General features: G+C 44.1%; 2 protein-coding genes across 5 annotated transcripts in view; one reads left to right on the forward strand and one right to left on the reverse strand.

Moving 5' to 3' along the window:
• Window positions 1–6,121, reverse strand: ORC6 (origin recognition complex subunit 6). 2 transcript variants are annotated; one of them, XM_032122272.1, is made up of 7 exons: window positions 6,042–6,121; window positions 5,443–5,572; window positions 4,495–4,658; window positions 3,311–3,400; window positions 2,398–2,510; window positions 1,059–1,127; window positions 1–669 (listed from the first exon to the last, which is right to left on the reverse strand). In XM_032122272.1, the coding sequence occupies exons 1-7, from the start codon at window positions 6,104–6,106 to the stop codon at window positions 503–505; spliced, it is 798 nt and encodes a 265-aa protein (XP_031978163.1). In that variant the 5' UTR covers window positions 6,107–6,121; the 3' UTR covers window positions 1–502. The 2 variants fall into 2 exon arrangements, with proteins under 2 accessions (XP_031978163.1, XP_031978162.1); XM_032122271.1 differs by having other exon boundaries at window positions 1,059–1,130.
• VPS35 (VPS35 retromer complex component) overlaps window positions 5,615–20,488 on the forward strand; it is a 27,492-nt gene continuing 12,618 nt past the window's right edge. The window contains exons 1-8 of one of the 3 annotated variants that reach the window (XM_032122267.1): window positions 5,615–5,842; window positions 13,204–13,302; window positions 14,646–14,742; window positions 15,231–15,354; window positions 16,759–16,941; window positions 17,259–17,472; window positions 18,218–18,301; window positions 18,744–18,853. In XM_032122267.1, the coding sequence (XP_031978158.1) occupies window positions 5,630–5,842; window positions 13,204–13,302; window positions 14,646–14,742; window positions 15,231–15,354; window positions 16,759–16,941; window positions 17,259–17,472; window positions 18,218–18,301; window positions 18,744–18,853 (1,124 nt within the window). In that variant the 5' untranslated portion in view covers window positions 5,615–5,629. Of the gene's footprint in view, window positions 5,843–6,252; window positions 6,310–10,488; window positions 10,658–13,203; window positions 13,303–14,645; window positions 14,743–15,230; window positions 15,355–16,758; window positions 16,942–17,258; window positions 17,473–18,217; window positions 18,302–18,743; window positions 18,854–20,488 lie in introns of those variants that run through there. The other 2 variants (XM_032122268.1, XM_032122269.1) reach the window with 2 other exon arrangements.

A 20,488-nucleotide genomic window follows, 5' to 3' on the forward strand; every position in this document is an offset into this window, starting at 1 on the left:
TTTTCCTTCCAGTACTTTTATTGTTTCTTGGAATATTTGGGACCTCTTACAAAAGCACAAGAGACTTTGTTCCTATACACATGAAAATAAGTCAAATTCAATGACTAAACAATATTTATTAAAAAAAACCTTTTAAAAATAAGGCTTCATTTCTCTGCTGGCATTGCAGTTTAACAAGGCACTGTTAGTCCCCTCCCTCTTATTTCACTGACTGGTTCCAGCCAGGGGCCCAATGGCCTGTAACTTATAACTTATTTACACTTAAAGTAGCATTAGAATGTTACCTGCTTCTTGCAGCAAGAGAATGAAGCTATTCTACCCCTAATGCCACAGCCTGCTGAATAGTCAGACAGGCTTCCTGTAAATTCCTATCAATCTGTGGTGTCATTTATTACAAATAACGTTCTTAAATACTTAAAACCTAAATAAAATCAGCTGTCTGCCAGGCAGCCATCACTCATATGCTACTGGATCTCTTGTTAGAGCAGAGGGAGAGTTAAAATTAAGAGCAAGCAGCAGTTGCATTACTGGGTGGCATTACAGAGTCAGTACTCCTTGTCCCTTGTGCCTTAGCAGCGTTTTCCAGGATTTTCTTTTTCCATTCTTCATAGTCCTGCTTTGTTTCAGTCTTTGGTCGTTTACATGGCATCTCCTCATCCTCTTCAGAGCCTGTGAGGAAACAAGAAAGCCCATGAGAGGCCACCATGGGCAACATGCTGCTGGGGATAACAGGCAGTGAGCAAATGTTCAGACACCAGCAGGGGCCTGTCCCTATTATCTAATCCTGTGGTCACTGCTCCCCTCACCTGCTGGGACAGTCACCTCCTCACCTCTGTGTCTGAACACAACAGCTGTCCTGAATTCTAGGACTACTCAGTATAAACTCCACTGTCCTGCTAGGTTCTCTCTGTGCTTCCACAGCCCGTGGTTTGCAGGATGTAGAGAGCTGCTGTGAACTGCAGCATCATGGCCCATCACACAACTAAAACACGGAGCAGCAAGAAAGCTCAGAACTACTCCAGTGAGGTGATTTTCATTCACAGATAAACACAACTTACCCTCTTCCTGCTCACACTGCTCCAGGGCAGTCTGCAAGCTGTCAGGTGTCTCTGCAGCCAGTGGAACATCTTCTAAAAAAACAAGTAAGTTGCTTTACTTTTGAATGGTATTTGGGGCTCCAAGGGTGGCCACATGTAATTCTTTGACAGCAGTGCCACCTTCCACAAGTAGTGCTGTCTAGTCAGAGCAGTTCCCTGGTCCAGACTGATACTTGAGCTCTACAAGAGGTGCCAGCACTTCAAGTATGGCATGGACTGACTGGCTGCTTTAATTAGCAGGCTGCTAATTAGCTGCTGCTGCATTGGTAACCACAATGATCCACCATGTTCATTGCCCAAAACCACACTGCTACCCTTCTAGGTAACTCAGGCAGGATTATCAATTATTTCTTTCCCTTTGATTCCATTCTCACAATTTTTATAGATACCCACAACATACAGGGAGCTGTCCAGGTATGCAGATGCACACTCTTCCCTGAATTCATATGGCAATTCCCAGTTGCCTTTAGTTGCTTTAGTGCTGGGGTATTGTTCGGGTTTTTATAGGGCACACACCTAGGAGAAAGTAGCAGCTTTTGGGTTAGATTCAGGCAGCATGTTGCAGAAAACATCAGGGGATGAAGACATAGTGAGGCGGGGTAACTTTCAGTGGGAAAGTAAGAATGAAAGCCTGAGAAAGGAAAAAGGAGAAAGAGGAAGCAACAGAAATACAAGGACATTAGTGCATGTATTGTTTTTCAGGCTTTCTCCCCCATAAAGAGGAGCAGAGAGAGCTGCAGGCTCAACAATGGGCAAGAAATATTCCTGACATCTGCCCAATATATGAGGAGAGGTGGTGTCAGGAAATGGCTGCGTTGGTACCAGAACAGCAAGGCTTATGCTTGTTAATCTTGCAGTGGGGGAAAGGAAAGCACAGGAGTGAGTCAGTCTGAGGAAGATGTTTGTGATAATTCGTGTGTCAGGTTGCCATGTTAACAGGATGCAGAAACCAAGCAAGCAGGAGGAATCCAAGATAGGTCAGGTAGTATGGGAGAAGCAAGGAATAAATTGCAGCAGCAGAGACTGTAAAGAGCAGTGAGCATTCAAGAAGAGAGGAAAATATTTTTGTCCTTGCCACTTTTTTCCTATTTTCGTCCTTGCTAAGCTATTGCAACTTCTCCAGAAGCAACGACTGTGAGTGGGAACTGGGCTGCAGGAAACATGTTGGAATGGAGGGCAGATTTGGCTAAAAGGGGACAGCTGAAAGTGATCAGACTGAAATCACCAGTGGAACAGGATGGGGCACTGTGAGGCCATGGGATGGGTGTGCTGTCTTACAGGGATAAAGCCAAACACTTACTGCTGAGTTGCTGGCTTATCTTCTCCAGCTGATTGCACAGCCGGTCAAATATTGCTTTTTTCACTCCAGATGTAGCCAACATTTTAGTTCTGTCCACTTTTTGTTTCAAACACCTACAAGAGAAAGTTATCTCTGTACAAAGCAACATTCCAGCAACTATCCCTTAGGTGAGGTGATAATTACTGTACCAACACTGCCTGTGACATGAGCAAGGCAGGCCTTTTTGTCCTACCTATCCTTGTCTCCCACAGAAACAAATCTGCTTAAAAACCAGACCCCTACACTACTCAGTTAATAGAGCTCAACTGAAACTCAGGGTGAGTTCAACTTACATAAGGAATTGTATAAGGAAGAGGTAACTTTTCAGATTTTCAGGGAACCAGGATAAAATGCCATTACAGCAAAAAGCTGAATGTCACTCTGTCAAGAGAGCCCTTGTCAGGAGCTGTGCAACTACACAGCACCTGTGCTGCTGAATAAGACTGTCACAAGGTGTAATGATGAGGGAGGAAGATCTTTGCATATAAGCAGATTCTTCCCAAGTGCTGGCTGAGTCACACACCTCTCTTAGCTGACACAGGCCTACAGTTATCAGAGCCATCTCCCAAAGGCTAGAGCACCAGGACATGATGGCGTAGGGCTTGGAGTTTTTCCTTCTTCATAATGGCTGCTTCTTGGTGCTCAGAAGCCCTTCTTGCATCTTGAGCAGTATTTCACCAAAAGCCATAGAAGTTTTTGCTTTGTGCAGTGCACGTTCCAGACTTCGCTATGAGGAAAGGCTTGGTTTGCTCCAGCTGTCTCCATTTTCAGAAGCAGGGCAGCGGGACATGCTAAGCAAGACCCTGAATGCTGGCACTGGTTGGAGTCTCAGCAGGCATTTCAGCCTGTCAAAAGTCTCCCAGGCTACACTCACCTGCATGCAGTGCACAGCGCAGCTGTTATAAACAGGGGTTTGGAGAAATCCAGGTCCACTCGCTGTGCTTCAGAGAGGCTGCATTCATACCTGAGGAACAGCAAGTGAGAATTGGACAGTGTATTTGCCTCACTGAAGCTGCTGAAATCCATTTGTTGCATGGCAGTTGGCAGCTGAACAGGTCTATTGGAGCACCTGGGCCTTTGTAAGCCAGTCAAACAGAGAAGCTGCTATTGGCTCAGAGGAGCAAAAGAGATGAGGGAAAAGAAGGCAGTTGAGATGATCTCCTCTTCTGGAATTAGAGGTATTTTAAACTGGGGATGTGGATCAAGGCATGTCAGAAAATCTGCTTCTTGTGCTCCTGATCCACACACCACTTTTAGCTCTTCCTAAGATCTAAAATTTACAATGAGATGCTTTGCATAAATCCATCCCTACAATAGAAGGTAGCATTACCGTTTCTTTGATTCCTGCAGTATGTATGTTACACAGAGGAAGGCTTAAATATGGAAAATGACACAGTGGATGTGCAGCACTGAAGAATGTCATTTTTTGTTGTCCACCTGCCCCAGGCTATTTTTTTTCCAGTTTGTATTAAGCACCACCAAGCAAGCACAGCCTTTGTGCTCTGACCTAACAGCATTTAAACATGTGCTGTCAGGGTGACAGCACTGCAGAACAGAGCTCTTCAGGGACTGCTCTGGTTAAAGCAGATGATACAGAATGGAAAATTATAGTTAACTCTGTTGAATCTCCACTGAAGTGTTCTACCTATTGGTTTTACAGATCAAGTGATGTGCATTTTAAGAGATCTGTGTCCCCAAAAGGGAGGATTTATTTCCACTGAGCATTACTTCTGAACTGTGCCATGATCAGCAGTTAAATGAATGACAGTGTGATTCTATGGGCAAATACAGGGATTAGGAGTCCTATTTTTTTACGCTATTCCTAGATGAAGAATTCATGGTTGGACAATGACTTGCTGAGATTCACAGACTAAATCTTTTTAACAGGTCTTCTAAAAAGTGGCCCAGCTCATGGCTGGATCATCAGTGCTGAGAACTCACCTCATTGCTCCAATCAGTAGGAGATATCTGACCCTTTCAAACATCAAGCTCTTTATACATCTAAAGAACAGAGAACCTTACTTGTGGTTCCCAGTGTATTCATGAGAGCTTCCTCACCTCTGCAGGATTTCTGAAGCCATGTTCACTGCCTCTAAGCAGCAAAACTGCACAGCCAAGTCTCGCATCCCCAGCCTTTGGTTCACCTCTAGCAAACATTCCAAAGACTTCATGGAGCTCTGGTAGGTGGTCTTGTTCAAACCAGAGAGTTTAACACAATAGCTCTGTCAATAAGTCAAAGACAAACCCCAAGAATTAGCAAGATTCCTTCCTGACATCTTAATAAGGCAACCAACACAACACTATAAAGTTCAGTTGCTACATTAAACAAGTTTGTGCAATGAATAATGTATGTTTTGACTGCACACAAAAAGATTAACCACCTAGGAATGCCACACCTTTTAATGCAGTGATATTTTTAGACTGTTTCACTGGAAGTGAGGTTTGACATGCCCATATATGGCCCCTTTATCACAAGGTAGGTAGCGACAAAATTACCAAAATCTGGGCAAGTTGAAGACATAAGCAACATCTTCATGGGGTTAGGCCCAATTAAATTCTCCTCTGCTGTAAATGGACAATCATGAATATGTTGTATCAGGCATTATTTTGACAGCTCACTGCTATTCACCTGACAGATTTGCAGATGGAGGTTTACAGGTACCCCCACAGTGACAGATTCCTTGGAGCAACTGCTTTCTTCCCACAGTAAAAGGAGAGATCTTAAATTTAACATCCTTGCTGGTAATTTATTTGTTACTACAAGAGTAGAAATTAAGCTGAAATTATACCAAAGCAAGCTCAATTTGTGAAGGGACTATGACACTGATCTCAATTTGTGCTGTTTCAAACTCTGAACAGTGAAAGGTCTAACACAGCAAACTGCGGGATCTAGGGGAAAGTTAGTTGTTATATCCCATTCCTGCTCCCAACACACACTACAGAACAATGGTTTTGTGGAGTCAGGCAGAATGCACCAACCAGCCAAGCCACACACTCTTATCTTACTTTGTCAACCGGTTGTTTCATGAAACTCGCCGCCAGGTCCAGGCACATCACAGCACTGCTTGTCGCCGTCATTTGAGCCATTAACCCCGTGCATTTCACCTGGGACAGCCGCAGATACTCCTCAGCTTTTCTGCAAAACACCCAGAACACAAAGCCCTCGTCAGCAAAACGACAGCTACAAGACAGAATGCCCGACAGGACTCGAGCCAAGGAGTCGCAGTCCGGCTACAGCACGGCCTGGGGGCCCGGGGTGCTGGAGGGGCAACGCCGCCCCTTCTCTGATGATGTGCAGCAGCAGCAGCTCAGCACTGCAGGGCTGGCGATGGCTGTTTCATCGAGCCCACGGCTCTGGGACTTCTACCACATCCACCAGACCCAAGGCGGGCACGGCTGTCCCGGGGTGCGGTGGCGCTGCTGCGGTGCCGGGCACAGTCAGCGCGGGGGAGAGCGGGCCGGGGGGGGGCGCGCCCGGGCGGACCCGCTGACCCGGGCGGGAATAGCGCAGGGCCGGCTGTGGGCACGGGAGCGCGGAGCGCCTCGCGGCAGGGCCGGCTGTGGGCACGGGAGCGCGGAGCGCCTCGCGGCGGGGCCGGCGGTACCTGAGCACGGCGGGCTCGGCCAGGCCCAGCCGAGCCGCCATGGCCCGCACGGCCCCGCACTCCATCGCCCGCCGCGCCTGGCGCGCACGCAGCCCATTGGCCGCCCGCGCCGCCAATCACCGCCCGCTCCGCCAATGGGCGCGCAGCGCGGCTCTTCCTCGGAGCGGGCCAATGGGCGGTGCGCGGCGCGGCGGCGGGGTGGGGCGGTGCGCGCGGCGCAGTCACATGACGGGGCGGCGCTGGCGGGGGCGGCGGCAGCGCGACCATGGTGAGGGGCACCGGCCGAGGGGCTGCGGGGAGCCGCGGGGAGCCGCTGCCGCGGGCAGGGGTGCGGCGGGATGGAGGGGTCCGGTGGCCGAGGGACAGGCCCGGCCCGGGCCCGGGCCCGGGCCCGGGCCCGGGGCAGCGCCCTGAGCGGCCGCTCTGGGCCGGCGGCGCGGCGGGCCCGGCCGGGTGCGGGGCTGCAGCGGGCGCGGAGGCCTCACCGTCCGGCCCGGGCGGGGCTGAGGTGCGGGCTGGGCCCGTCGTGTCGGTGGTAACGCTGCCCGCGGCCTGGGCCGGGTCACCGCCTCGCTGCGTTTAGCCCATTTGCTCGTAGGGCGCAGAGGAAAGTGGTGTTTTTACTGGGGAAACGCGGCCGTACCAGCGGTCAGTTTCGGTCTGTTTTGCTGTGCTGCCCCTGTGCTAAACCCGGGCTTGTGTCATTGCTGGTGCTGTGCACGTGTGCCGTGGCTGTCCGCCTTGCAGCCTGTGCTCCAGTCCCTCCTGACCTTCCAAGACTGCTGTCGTAGGCTTCCCGAGTAAACTTCCTTTCTTTTCCGGCAGAAGAGGTGGTTTCGCATTGGTAAGCGCAGCTCATTAGCGCTCTTTGCCGCAAATGTTGGTGTTTGTTAGGCAGGGAGGCAGCGAGGTGAGGGTCAGCCTCTTCTCCCAGGCGGTTAGCAATAGGTCAAGAGGGTAGGGTCTTAAGATGTGCCAAGGGCGGTTCAAGTTGGACATTTGGAGGAATTTATTCACAAAAGGGGTGATTGGACATTGGAATGGACTGCCCAGGGAGGTGGTGGAGTCGCGGTCCCTGGAGGTGCTTAAGGAAAGACTGGACTCTGGACGTGGCACTCAGTGCCATGGTCTGGTTGACAAGGTGGTGTTCGGCCGTAGGTTGGACTCGATCCCAGATGTCCTTTCCAACCTCATTCATTCTGTGAAACATGAAATTTCCACATGGAAATAATGTGTACTGAGAAATGCTTTTCAATCAAATGAAAATAAGGGGACAGCCAGGTTTCCTAGTAAAACACAAATATCTTTAATGTGCCTTCAGCGGTGTGTAATATTCAACAAAATTTTAAGTAGCACTTGCTGTAACCACCATAATGTGTAATTAGCCTAAGTGTGGAGTGTAAACAGTACTAGTAGTATATAGTGAGGCAGAAAATAGCTGAATGCTTTATAAAGAAGGGATTGCACAGTTCTTAGGCTTTTAGAAGAGACTTTCTTTTTAAAGTTATATGTATGTTGATGTCTGTATCTTTGGGAGTGGGTAAAACCTGTAGTGTTACTTGAAAGACTGGTAAATACTGAATTGGGTGATGAAAAATTCTAAATCTATATAGCCCTCAGTCTCTGTCCCCCACACAAATATTGTGTGATAGTCATTAATTCAGAAATGAAACTGCTTTTCTCTGCCTGTCATTTCCATGGGAACTGGCTGGAGACTTGTCTGGTCTTGTGGCTTCTTTCTAAGAGTAGCTGTTGTCAGGTGATTCAGAAAAATTAAAGTTACAGATGTTGAACATGGGATAATCACAGGTGTTGAACATGGGATAATTCCCTCTACCAGATTAAGCTCCCCTGTGATTTCCTGTGGCCGAGCTTGGTTTAAACCCTGAAGCTGAATGCTTAAGTACCTTTAACATGACTTGTTTTAAGAGGGCTCTGGCTGGTTTTGATCATACCCTGAATAAAAAGTCCATCTCTTTAATACTTAATAGTGTCTTGTGGCTTCCTGTGGTAGTAAGTACCAGTTTCAACATGTGAAAAATGCTTTTATCTCTCTGGTTTATCTCTGAGCTCCTATACTGTGAGATATAATAGAAGTTCTGAAGCCCACAGTGTTGCAGAGAAAAGCTTCCTGTATGGTATCAAATGCTTATGCCTTTTTTTTGGGTAATTCCCTCAATATGTTACCCAGCAGTGCACTGTGTGCATCCAGGCTTCAGCTGTAGGCTGGCAGTGTCCTGACCCGCTGCTGTAGCTCACCCATCCTCTCTTTTGGGTAGCAGTAATTTGAAATGTCTCAACAGTGATGTTTTGGTAGGTGGTCTTAATAATATCCAGCTGGGAGGAGGCAGGAAAACCTCCTGGGTAAATGTCATTTGTTGTGGTATTCAGTACAGGCATGGGAGCAAATACAAGGAAGTGCCATGTGGAATAGGCTGTAAGCACATCAGTTAGCTAAAGAAAAGGACTTCTGGAGATTAGATGAAAATGCACTTTAGAATGGAATGGAAGCAAAACCTTTTACTCATTATTATTTATACTTTGCATGTAGCTTAAGGTACCTGTGTGTCAGAACGTGAGCTTTTAGGCTTGAACAAGCTCCCTTGAACTCTGCTCTCAGTACTGTGTCATTCTTGAGTACTGCAAGGTACCAGATTTTCAAGTGAAATACGTCAGCACATTGGTTATTATTTTGGGCCATCTCTAGAGTGCAGCTTAGTGTCAAATACAGAACTAAAAATGAGTCTCATGGAACTGAGTGTTGGAAAATGAGTAAATCTTACACAGTAGGTGCAATGTTTGGTTTGTATGTTCAGGAGTAATTGCTGTTATGAGGATAGGCATGATCCAGAATAATGTTTGCTGCTGCAATAATACATTTCCCTAATAGTTATCTGCAGGATAACTTGTATTAAGTACTCTGGTCAGCTGGTTTGAAGCTGTCTTGGGTTTAAAAAAATTGTTTTCCAAGGCAGCTTACAGTTTACTTAACAATTTACCTTTTTATTAAAAAAAAAAGCACCAAAGAAACAAAACCTGAAAGGAACAAAAAAAGCACACCAAAAAGCTCAAAAACCCAAAAGCCAGATTTCCCCCCTCCTCCAGATTCATCTGCTGTGAGTTTTGACTTCCATAACTTGCATGTGGTAACTTATGCTAGCCTTATCTTCAAAGTTAGCAAAAGGCTTTTGTCTCTTGTGCAGAAACTGCTGGTGCAGCTGGGAGAGGCAGTCCTCTGTCCCTTCTGCATTGCTCACTTGCATCCTTGTTGCTTCAGAGGAAAAAATGAGTAAAGCAAAACTCTTCTCATCAACTGTATTTTTTTTCTTCAACATTTGCCGTATATGTGGTGTGGGTATAGCTCAGACATTTTGTGTAATCGTTGTAAATTGCTTCTCTTGTGTTCATGCAGGGGTTTATACCTTGTTGTGCATGTAGTTGACAAGTCAGGATATTTTGTGCCTCAGTTACAGAGTACTGCTGCTTTTGCCCAGTGTCAAAGCATCTTCCACTTCAAAAGCTTATGTTCAAGATTATTTTTGTAGATGTGCCTAGGACTCCATGGTTGCTTTTTTTATAAAATGATACTTGGAAATACCATCTTGTGTTACTAGGTTGGTAATTTAAGTGGAAAATACAGAACATAAACAGCTTTATTCAACATGGAATCTGACAGAACTGTGTTCTGATTCAGTCTGTGCCCGGCTGGATGTCACTGGTAGGCTTTTGCTGTATGTTCTCTTTCCTTCACTTGCCTTTTGTCACCACATCCTCAAACTTCAGGCATGTGTTAGCAGGATATACGTGTCTTGATGTGGTCTTGTGTATCACTTGATAATAACCAGATTATTTTTGGGAACCCCTACAGTTCTAAAGCTGAAAGAGTTCGCCTTCTGAAGTTGGAAGAAAGGGGTAAGCTGATGAATATTCAGACTTTGAAAAGTAAGAAAGAGTTGGAACTTGTTCAGTAGTGCTGCTGTTAAGATGTTTTCTATTCCTACAGAAGTAAAGCTGGTACAAACAACCCTTCAAATAACACGACTGCTCCCGTTGTATGCTTTTGACAGTAGTGTAGGTTATTTTGCTACGGGTGCCACTTCAGACATGAAATGTAGTGTCCTTGTAGTAAAGACATCTTTGTTTAGACTGATGGCCTTCTCAGTCTTCAAATGAGCACTGATACAAATTGAACTTCCCTCTTTCTTAATTCTCTATATCTTGAAGAGATACTGAAGAAATAAGTTAATATCTCCTGTTAACATGAAAATGCTTCTGTTGATGAATTCAGTACTTAGTGTTGAATAGAGTGTGGGCCCCGACTGTTCAAATTCAGAGCAGAAGTGGAAGTATTCTGTCTTCTGTTAATGCAGAGAGTTTGATGTAAAGCTGACACTATAAATGAACGAAACTCCCAATTTTTCCCCAGCTGCTGCTAAACTACAGCGGTTAAAGTTCTGTAAGAAGATACAGATGTATCTGCTGCGCTCATAGCTGGTATCATGAAAGCAGTAATCCCAAACTTGTAGCCATGATTCCATAACCAGCATGTTTGCACACCAAAAATAAGGAAACCAATGCACATGGACTCAACCAAATACTTATTGGGGTTGTAGCAAGTAAGTGTATGTTTCAATAAATGCTTTGGCTCGGTGTTGCTGTTAAAAAGCCCTCTTTTCACAGCCCCGCTTGCAGTGTTTGGTGTGGTTTTAGGCTGAACTAGGTGAATGGTAATCTATTAATCAGCTGGGCTTGTCTTACAGCTTATTTGATGGTTTATAGCCTTAACTGCTCTCCAAGCACTACCTGGCCCTGTGAACAGCTGGGGATGGAAGAGCAGGGCTGGTAGCTATGTAAACTTAATGCCCATCAGGAGAAGAGGGCTTAGGAAGTTGTGGTCAGTGTTAGCATTGCTGCATTGTTTCTAGCTGTGCTTTCATAGAGATTTGACGTGGTCGGAACATAGGGCATTCAGCTCAGTAGTGATTCATTTTCTCTAAGGCACTGGTATGGGTTCAGGAGGCTGTAGAGTGTAGCCAACATTCTGGTATAGACATAATTCAGCAAGTCTGTTATGTGATGTTCTGGTATTGATTACTGCACGCGAGTCCCAGCACTGTCATTTGACGTTCCTTAAAAGTCTGATCTTCCATTGAATAATTAAAGCTTAGCAATTACAGCAAACTTCTGCTGGCAGAACATACTTGTTTCACAGTTTGAGGTTGTCTGAGGATTTGTAGCTATTGAATTGCCTGGGAAATAGGATCATCTAGCCATGGTTACTGCTTTTTCCTTATGCTTAAATCATTTTCAGAAGACCTGCACATAGATTAATTATATGTAGAGAGAGCTTTGTAAGAGGTGCAGTTAGCACCTCTAACTAGCAGAGATGGCTTTTTCTGTGGACGAAGTACACTTCTTAGTTGGTTGTTGTCCATAGTTGGAATATTACTGAGGCACAGAGTCACAGAAGTGTTGGTTGGAAGGAATCTTTATCTCATATAACCTCCTTGAAGCAGGTTTGTCACCAGTGTTGGATCAGATCAGCCTTGGTTTTGTCCACCTGGGTGATTGCAGAGCTTCAAGAGCAGAGTTTCACTGCCTGTTAGGGCATGGTCAAGGCAAGAACAGGATTGCAGAGCACTCTCTGTTTTCTGTATGTGGAAGAGGATAGTGGGGAGATTTCAACTGCAGAACAAGAACTCAATTAAATATGGGAAATAACAGGGGTATGAAATGTTTCGTAACCATTAAATTGGTGTTAAAGTAAAACTTCTGTGTTTTAATGAAGGCCTTGATTTTAATCTCAGTCCTCAACAGATACTTCTGGGGACTCCACGCATGGGGCATGTGGGAGTTGGTACTGAAGACAGAGTTTTTAAAAACATTAGGGTGATGTAATTCATGGCTTTCCAGCTTGTTTCTGAAATGCAGTTAAAAAGAGGAGACCAGGGACCTTCTGAGCACAGTGGATGAAGGGAACAAGTATAAATAGCTGAGAATTTGCTGTAGGCTCAGAGAACCTGCTGTGCTAAATCACTATGTGCTTGGTATTTGTCAAGACTAGAGAAGATGTAGCTGAGATACCACATCAGTGCTTTTATCTCCCACAGTATTTCATCTGAAAACAAACGGCAAGATTGAGAGAAGTGGAGATGCTCTAATGAGGTGTTGAAGGCTGATCCCGAACAAGAGGTGGATGGCAGTGTTTCCTTGTAAAGTCTTAGGAAGAAGGCTGGGTGCAGGTGGGGACAGCAGTAGGGGTTCTGATCTGTGTCAGTTCGGACATCTTAGCAAATAGCTTAAAGATGCTTGTAGAAACTGATCTCATTATTCGAGTAGAGGGAAGGGAGCAGCTGCAGAAGGAGAAGGCCTGTTGTAGCTGGATTGAGGGGAAATCTAAGGATGTAAGCAATGGATTTATTTAATATTTTAAGAAAGTGCAGTATGAGCCTTGGAAAGTCAAAAGGTGGTGAAAACTTCAGTTGAAGGCCTAGAATGTGCCTCTCCGAGGGGAAACGAGAGTCACTCTGACAATGTGACAGAGTGACTGGGACAAGGAGATATGAAGAGTTGCTGTTTCTCTTCAGCTTTCTGTTCCTGTCTGCAAGTAGTTTCTACCTTCTGGAATGCACTAACTGTACTTTATCCTTTGCTTATCTGAAACTTGTCCTGAATGGAATGACATGGCTCAGATAGCAGTTGAGAACTTGTGACTTGTGAGCGCAGAAAGCATCTGTGCAGTTGCAGTGTGTGGTCTGGGCATTGCTTTGAAGCTCTGTGGACAGAAGTAATAACAGTGCTTCCTCTCAGCATAGTCATGTCTCTGCATTCTCTTGGAGCTTTTCTTCTCGTGTACTTGCACTGGATTCTTGACCTCTAAATGTCGGAAAGGAAAAGTTGGCCCTGCTCTGTCCCCATGGCTTTGCTCTCCAGGAAGCAGGGGTGCTCACAGGCTACCTGTAACCTCCCCTCAGGTTTTTGCAGAGCACTTGAACTTTCTCCCTTACATGTCACACAACCATTTCTGACAACTCTTGAGTGGTCACACTGCAGTGTCACTTGCAGTGCATTCTAAAGTGTGGGAATCCAGTTTTAGTCAAGTCATAAACAGCTTAATAAAAATAATTGAATTCAGTTTTGTTTGGTTTCTTTTTTCCTCCAGCCAACAACACAGCAATCTCCTCAGGATGAACAGGAAAAGCTCCTGGATGAAGCCATTCAGGCTGTGAAGGTGCAGTCGTTCCAGATGAAGAGATGCTTGGTAAGAATGTGACTTAAAAATGCAATGAAGCTTCTTGTCTGCTAGGAATAAAACAGTAAATCAATACCAACTTCTAGTGCTGTGAGGAAAATTAACCCTTTATGCATCTTTGTGCCAGACCCTTTTCCAATAAGTGAGGCAGCTGCCCATTGAGAATGAGCCTTGGGTATTCTTTGAATATGTCTTCCTGATTTTGCTCCAGTATTTGACTAGATAACTTAAAGATGTACCCTTATAATTTATGTGCTTGCATTTAAATAAACTTAAGATGAACTTTACTATGAGATTGTTTATGTCCACCATTCTGTTGTTCATTTCATGTAGCCTTTTCTTGGTGTGACTGTCAGACTGAGAGGCTGCTGATGAATTACCTGCTGCATAGGATCAATTTTGTAGTGATTAACTGTAGAGGGACGTGTGAATTCTTCTGTGACTGGAAAACACCACTGGCTAGTGGTGTGTTGAGATTTTTATCTTGGAATTGTAGCCAATTCAGGCAGATTATGTAATCATACATAGCTTTCTTGTGTTTGAGAAGCCTCTGTTTTTATTAGGAGAAACTGCTTAAAGTTGTATTGAAAACTTAAATACTTCTCTTTTCATGTGGGAACTTTGTTTGCAGCCAAATGACAGTAGGAAGAAATTTAACACCTCTTCCACTTTTGTACTCAATGGAATGCTTTGGAAATTTTTAAGTAGCTGCAGCTGAACTTTTCACTGCTATCTGTCATTAAGTGACAGTATAAATACACTAAGTGGGTCACACTAGCAATTCTTTTTTGTTCTCCCTCAAAACTTACTGCTATTGCATGTGATGGGTTGCTCAAGTCTGTATAGGTGGTAGAGTAGAGGTCTGTGGTTGTATCCTGTGATGCCAGGTGACTAAATGCATCAGAAGTGTAAGTTAGATGCAGACTAGTAAGTGGTGCCTTTCAGGGAGGTGTTTTTTGTGGTGAGAAGTAGGGGAGGGTGTTGATGAGAGTGTGTATTGTCTGTCTCCTAGGGGTTTCTAGGAGATCTGTGAGATCTGAGCAAATGACAGACCAGATTTGGGGGAAGGGAACCCTTTCCTTTTTGCTTACTCGATAGAATCTGAGTATTGGGTGGAGATTGCTGCATAAGCAGAATGATTTTAGATTTTTCTACCATTAGTATTGCAGTTTATTACTGTAGCTCTGTCTTCAGATGCATCATCTTATTGCCTTCAGGTAAAATGTTCACTTAGCGTGGGTGGTGTAGTACAAACTAGATACTAAATCACTTGATTTTTTTTTTAATAGGTAAAAAATCCTGCAGTTGCCTAGTTTCATTTCTAACAGACTTTTCTCTTTCTTCCTCTGAAGGACAAGAACAAGCTCATGGATGCTCTGAAACATGCTTCCAACATGCTTGGGGAGCTGCGGACTTCTATGTTATCTCCAAAGAGCTATTATGAGCTCTGTATCCTTTCAAGAGGAAACTAATAGTTGAAATGTTGAATTTGGAATGGGATGTTCATCTGCTTTTTTTGGTATAATGGTATCCTGTGTCAGATATTTATTAGCACTTTTCTCCTCAGTATTCAATTACGTGTATATATCGCAGGAGAATATACACCTTGCTCACTGTGTAAGTTCATTTTTTCTATCTGGTAAAAGCAAGTCTTTTTTGTCTTTAATATCTTCCTCTGGGAAATTTCAGGAGTCTAGTTCTAAAAAAATTATCAGCTCTGTGAAACAACTCTTTTATTCCCTTTTCTAATATGCTAAAAATTGATTGAAGGCTTGGGTTAATCTTGCACACTTATCCCAATAGTGATTACTGGTTCAGGAGTACTGCCTGCTTGGGCGTGTTTGTATTTGGTACAGCATCTTTTCTTCCTGGGTGTGCAGATTACTATGAAAATGTTGTAGACATTCTAACTTAAAATCCTTAACTATGAAAAAAAGACATGGCAATTTCTGATGAGCTGCACTACTTGGAAGTCTACCTGACAGATGAATTTGCCAAAGGCAGGAAAGTGGCAGACCTTTATGAGCTAGTACAGTACGCTGGAAATATCATTCCAAGACTGTAAGTGTGTATATGTTGGTGTCTGGCTTTGTTTGCTTTTTCTTTTTTAAACTGGTGAGTAGTTGTCCAACTCTGGGTTCAGAAAATGATTGACTTCTCAATCAGTTTACAATGGTCAATAGTATTTCTGCTTGTCTTAAGAGTGGATTACTGTGAAACTTCTGGGATTAGGCCAAGAGTGCAGGTGCAGAAGGGCAGTTGTTCCTGTCAGTGTGTTAATTTTGCACATGACCAAAATGAAAGCACTTTAATCTTGGAGTCAAGTTGGATTTGGGGTAAAAAACTGGTCAGTGGAAGATTAACCAAGTACCACTCTGATCAGGGAGATTGACTATGCATTTATTAACTGTTTGTGTTACCTGAGGATTGGATCTTGGCATCTCCCACACAGTAGTTACTTCATAGCCTTCTGCCTTTTTAGAGAATGAGAAATGGGAAGAAGCTGAAAGTTTGTGACTTCACTCTTAGAGTCTGTGTTTCTGAATATTTTTTTTTTTGCAAAGTGATAGCATGCCAGAAATGATGCTGAAGGCCTGTAAGGCTTATCTTTAAATATGTGACCGTTGGGCTGCAGTACATCTTCGACATAGTCAGATTTAGATTTTGCTTGGTGCTGAAGTTTTTCATTCCTGACCTTGTGTTCATGCCAGGAAGAGGCTCTGGACACACTAGGCTGCATCTTCATGCAATTTCTGGAGTTGGCTGATGGCTACCACGATGTCTTTCCCCCTGTGTGTAACCATCAGAGTCATCTTCCTGTCTCCTTGTAGACTCTGGTTCTCTCTGTCGAAACTTGTGGTGCTTTCTTGGAGGTCCTATGCATGAGGCTGAGGAGCATGCAGGGAGGGGGTGAGGCCTCTAAACCTGTAGGCTCTGAGTATTGTAGTTTTTGTCTTCTAAGCTGAAGGGGAGTCCAAATGTACTGGAGCACCAGTCTTTGCATCTCACATATTCCTGCTGCCTGTTACCTGATGCAGAGGTGCTGAGGGAATGAGTACAAAGCAAGTAGTTCCTATCCTGCTAGAGTACAGTGTGAAAGAGGTTTAACTACTTCCCCATCATAGGTTACTAATCTGTGTGTGCCAGTGCTGTTTTCCAGCGTGGTGGGATGCTGGAAGTATAAATGAGCTAGTCTGAGAGCATTCAGAGCTTTGTGAGCATTTACACATTCAGTGTATCAAGCATTGTAATGAGGTTTAGTGGCTGTTCAGACTTGCTGTGCTCTGTAGCAGAGAATAGGAGTTGAAAGCTGACTAAATATGCAAAATTATGGGACCCAGGTGATAATTTTATTGCTTTTTTTTGTGCTTTGGTAATCCTGCCATAATGGACAAAAGGAACTGTTGCCTTTAAGTGTGATGTTGTTACTTAATAATTTATTGTTTGACTCTGTGCCTTTTGCAGGTATCTGCTGATAACAGTAGGTGTTGTCTATGTCAAGTCGTTTCCACAGTCCAGGAAAGATATTTTGAAAGACCTGGTGGAGATGTGCCGTGGAGTGCAGCATCCTCTTAGAGGCCTCTTTCTTAGAAACTATCTCCTGCAGTGTACCAGGAATATCTTACCAGATGAAGGCGAGCAAGCAGAGTAAGAAGGATGGGCTATAACTTGATAAAATTACTGTTAATAGAGCTTATTTAAACTTTCTGTTGACTTTCTTCAGATATGGGAGAAGTAGATATGCTAGAACTCCATAGACTTGACAGGTGTTTTGTCCATTAAGAATTCCCTTCCAGCACTAAAGCTTCTCACAAGTGAGGATATGAACCTTTCTTATGAACCCAGAAATCCCACCTCACACTTCCCCACCCTCTAATCTTCTTAAAACTTGTATGTTCACCAGTGGCTGGAAGGATGAATACCTCTGACAAGCTTTTCTGTTCTTAACCTCTCACCAATTGCAGTGAAGAAACCACTGGAGACATCAGTGACTCGATGGATTTTGTGCTGCTGAACTTTGCTGAGATGAACAAACTCTGGGTGCGAATGCAGCACCAGGGCCACAGTCGGGACAGAGAGAAAAGGGAGCGTGAGAGGCAGGAGCTGAGGATCCTCGTGGGAACAAACCTGGTTCGCCTCAGTCAGCTGGAAGGGGTTAATGTGGAGCGATACAAGCAGGTGGGATGGCTGTCCATTCTTTCTGACTTCTGCCAACGTTTTTGCAACTAAACTAGTTTGGACTTCCAGATGAGCAGCTGGAAGTGTTATAGCTTTGCTAAAAGTTCAGTAATCCAAGTGCTCCTCAAACTCTTCATCTGAGGAAAAGTTCTGAATACTGTATACAGTGTGTTCTCAGGCCAAGGACATGATTCACGCGTTGTCCTGTAAGTCTGTCTGTAACAGTGACAAGAAGCTCTAAAGGTTTCCTTCCCAATTCCCATTTTCCTTGCAGAATAATGGGTTGGTCTAAGGGATGTGTACACATCCAGTGTTCTTAGGTAGACTTCACAAGTTGTGAGGCTGTCCTTCCCAAAGCATTCAAGAGAACTGTTATTGTGTGAAATGACAGTGAAGGAAATGTATTATTTAAGTCTGTCCCTTGTAAGTTCTACAGTACAGCTGCTGAAAATGACTTTGAGTGGTGCTGCTGAGACCCTGAGTTTGTGCCAGCAAAGTCAGTAGCACTGACTTATGAAATCAGAGCTTGCATAATGTATGAAAAGGACAGACTTCTGACATCAGTAGATTTTTTTTCTCCAAAGGATGGAACTGCAGAAAAATGGGACTTTTTATCAGAAAGCTTTTATGTAGAGAATCAGCTGAGAACTGTTAGAAATTCTGCTCTGCTTCGATTAAATGCATGTGTGAATATAAACCTAGAAGGTAATTGTAAGATCACTGCAAGACTTTCCCCCCATTCCAGATTGTTCTGCCTGGAATACTGGAGCAAGTTGTGAACTGTAGAGATGCTTTAGCTCAGGAGTACCTCATGGAGTGCATCATACAGGTGAGCTGCTTAAATTCAATTGCAGTGATGGGACACAGGGACACTTCTATATGCATAGGCAGATTCAGGCAGCTTTCACATCTTCCTCATGGACTGGAAAACTTCATCACTGGGACTTGTGCACAGTGGCTTGTCCTATATTTTTTACCAGATGGGCAGAGTGGAGATGGGTCCATTTTATGCTCCTTCTGTTGCAGTAGCTTGTAAGCATCTGAGCAGCAGTGCCTGTGTTGTGAGTTGTAATAGATAGGCGGGCCCTCAAGTTACCCATTTGTCTTACATCTCTTGCTTCATGCATTTACCCAGTCAAGGTCAGCTTCATAGGCCAGAGTGTATTTACTATGTGGCTATCTGCTTTAGAATTATTCTGTTGCATTTTACTTCTGTGTAACAATGGGCAAATTCAGTTTATAACTTGATGACTATTGATCTAAAACTTCAGGTTTTCCCAGATGAATTTCACCTCCAAACCCTGAACCCATTTCTCAGAGCCTGTGCTGAGCTGCACCAAAATGTGAATGTGAAAAATATAATTATTGCTTTAATTGACAGGTGAGTGACCAAGGGGGTGGAAATTGGCTCAAAATTAAGTTTGTGTTGTTCACAAGCAGATGATAATTCTTCTGTCATTTGAATATGTTTAATTTCTGATACCACTTCACTGTTTCAATGTCTTTCTATCAGCTGTAATTAAAGCTGTGAAGAATATTATTTCTGTAGCTTCTACTCTCTGGACTCTGCTTTTACAGCTTCCAATGAAACCTGCTTTATGGACTGATTAAAACTCGTAAACAGATTAAGCCAGGAAACAACCCATTTGGTATTGAGCAGTTTCATGCTTCTAAACTGAAGTGACAGCAGTGCCCTGCTTTGACAGCCCTATCACTCATAGGTACCTCTTGAAAACTTGAAATCCTAATGGATAAATCATATATTAGGGATACTTTACTTTGCAGGTTTGATCAGAGACCATAACAGTGCTTCTTCAGAGAAGAGCTAGTAGGAAATGGAACTACCTTCTTAATTCTTAGCTTGCCGCTAACATCTTGACTGTTCTTCCAAAAGCACGTTTTTCCTGTGGAGGAACTGCTTAAAACTGCTTGCACTGAGGTCAGATTTGGGGGAGAAATCATAGAATTCTTTAGGTTGGAAAAAACTGTTAAGGTCAAACTGAAGTTTTAATTTGTATGCTGAAAGGAAATACAGATTTTCAGTGAGTACCTGCACTTTCTTGCTGCAGAAAGGAAGTGTGCTTGCATGGCTTCTCAGCCTCAAGAAAAGCCTTGTCCTTTGCCTTTGCACACAAACATGTACCTTCATGTATCTGGTCCATATCCTGGTGTATGGGCTTCAGTTACTCCAGGGACCGTGGGTCCCCTGGCATTCGGCATTGGGTGGATTACTGTATCATCCCTAATGCCTGGAGAGGACTTGTGTGTATTGGGCATGACTGGTATAACTTAGGATCTTGAATTGTTTACTTACCAAGTCTGTGGTTTGTTTTCTCCAGGTTATGTCAGATTGATTTGTTCAAGACTTGGTTTTTATTGGAATATCTTTCAGTATTTGTGCATTTGTCAGAGACAGCATGCTGCCTTCATACTTCATATAGAGATGTTCACAGGAGTTGATTGGTTTCCCACACTTCCATGCTGTGGCTCAGATTTTTCATAGTTTTGTTAGCTTAAAAAAAAAACCCCAAAACTGTAAATCCCAAACACCACAAAACCCCCAAATCCCAAGAAATGTTGCCTGTAACTGGTTTTTGAGACTCTCTTGATTACTTTTAAAAGAGGTCACGGGATCTTTTACTAGGCTCTTACATTGGAGTGTGGCAGTGTCATTCTTGTGAGAAGGCTTTCCTTGTGTAGCTTTTGCTGTCGTGTTAAACTTCGGTATTACCTCCACAGTAAGTTTTTTGTGTTCTTACTATTACAAACACCAGTAAGTGACTGACCGGTAGTGACCCTCTGTCCTCCCAGACGTACCACCACTGTGGTTTGTTGGGCCACTGAAGGCTTCCAGAGCCCTCTCTTTGGGCTGTACAACAAGGACAGAAGGGTGGCAGCATGATGATCTTTGTAGTATGGCAGCTTGAGATTTTGACTGTGATGTTACTGCAAGTGTTGGAGCATATGAGTGGATCTGTCCTTGGAATCCATGCATGTAGGGAGGATGTTGCTCTTG

The sequence above is a fragment of the Corvus moneduloides genome, chromosome 12 (assembly GCF_009650955.1).
Source record: "Corvus moneduloides isolate bCorMon1 chromosome 12, bCorMon1.pri, whole genome shotgun sequence".
NCBI classification, from domain to species: Eukaryota; Metazoa; Chordata; class Aves; order Passeriformes; family Corvidae; genus Corvus; species Corvus moneduloides.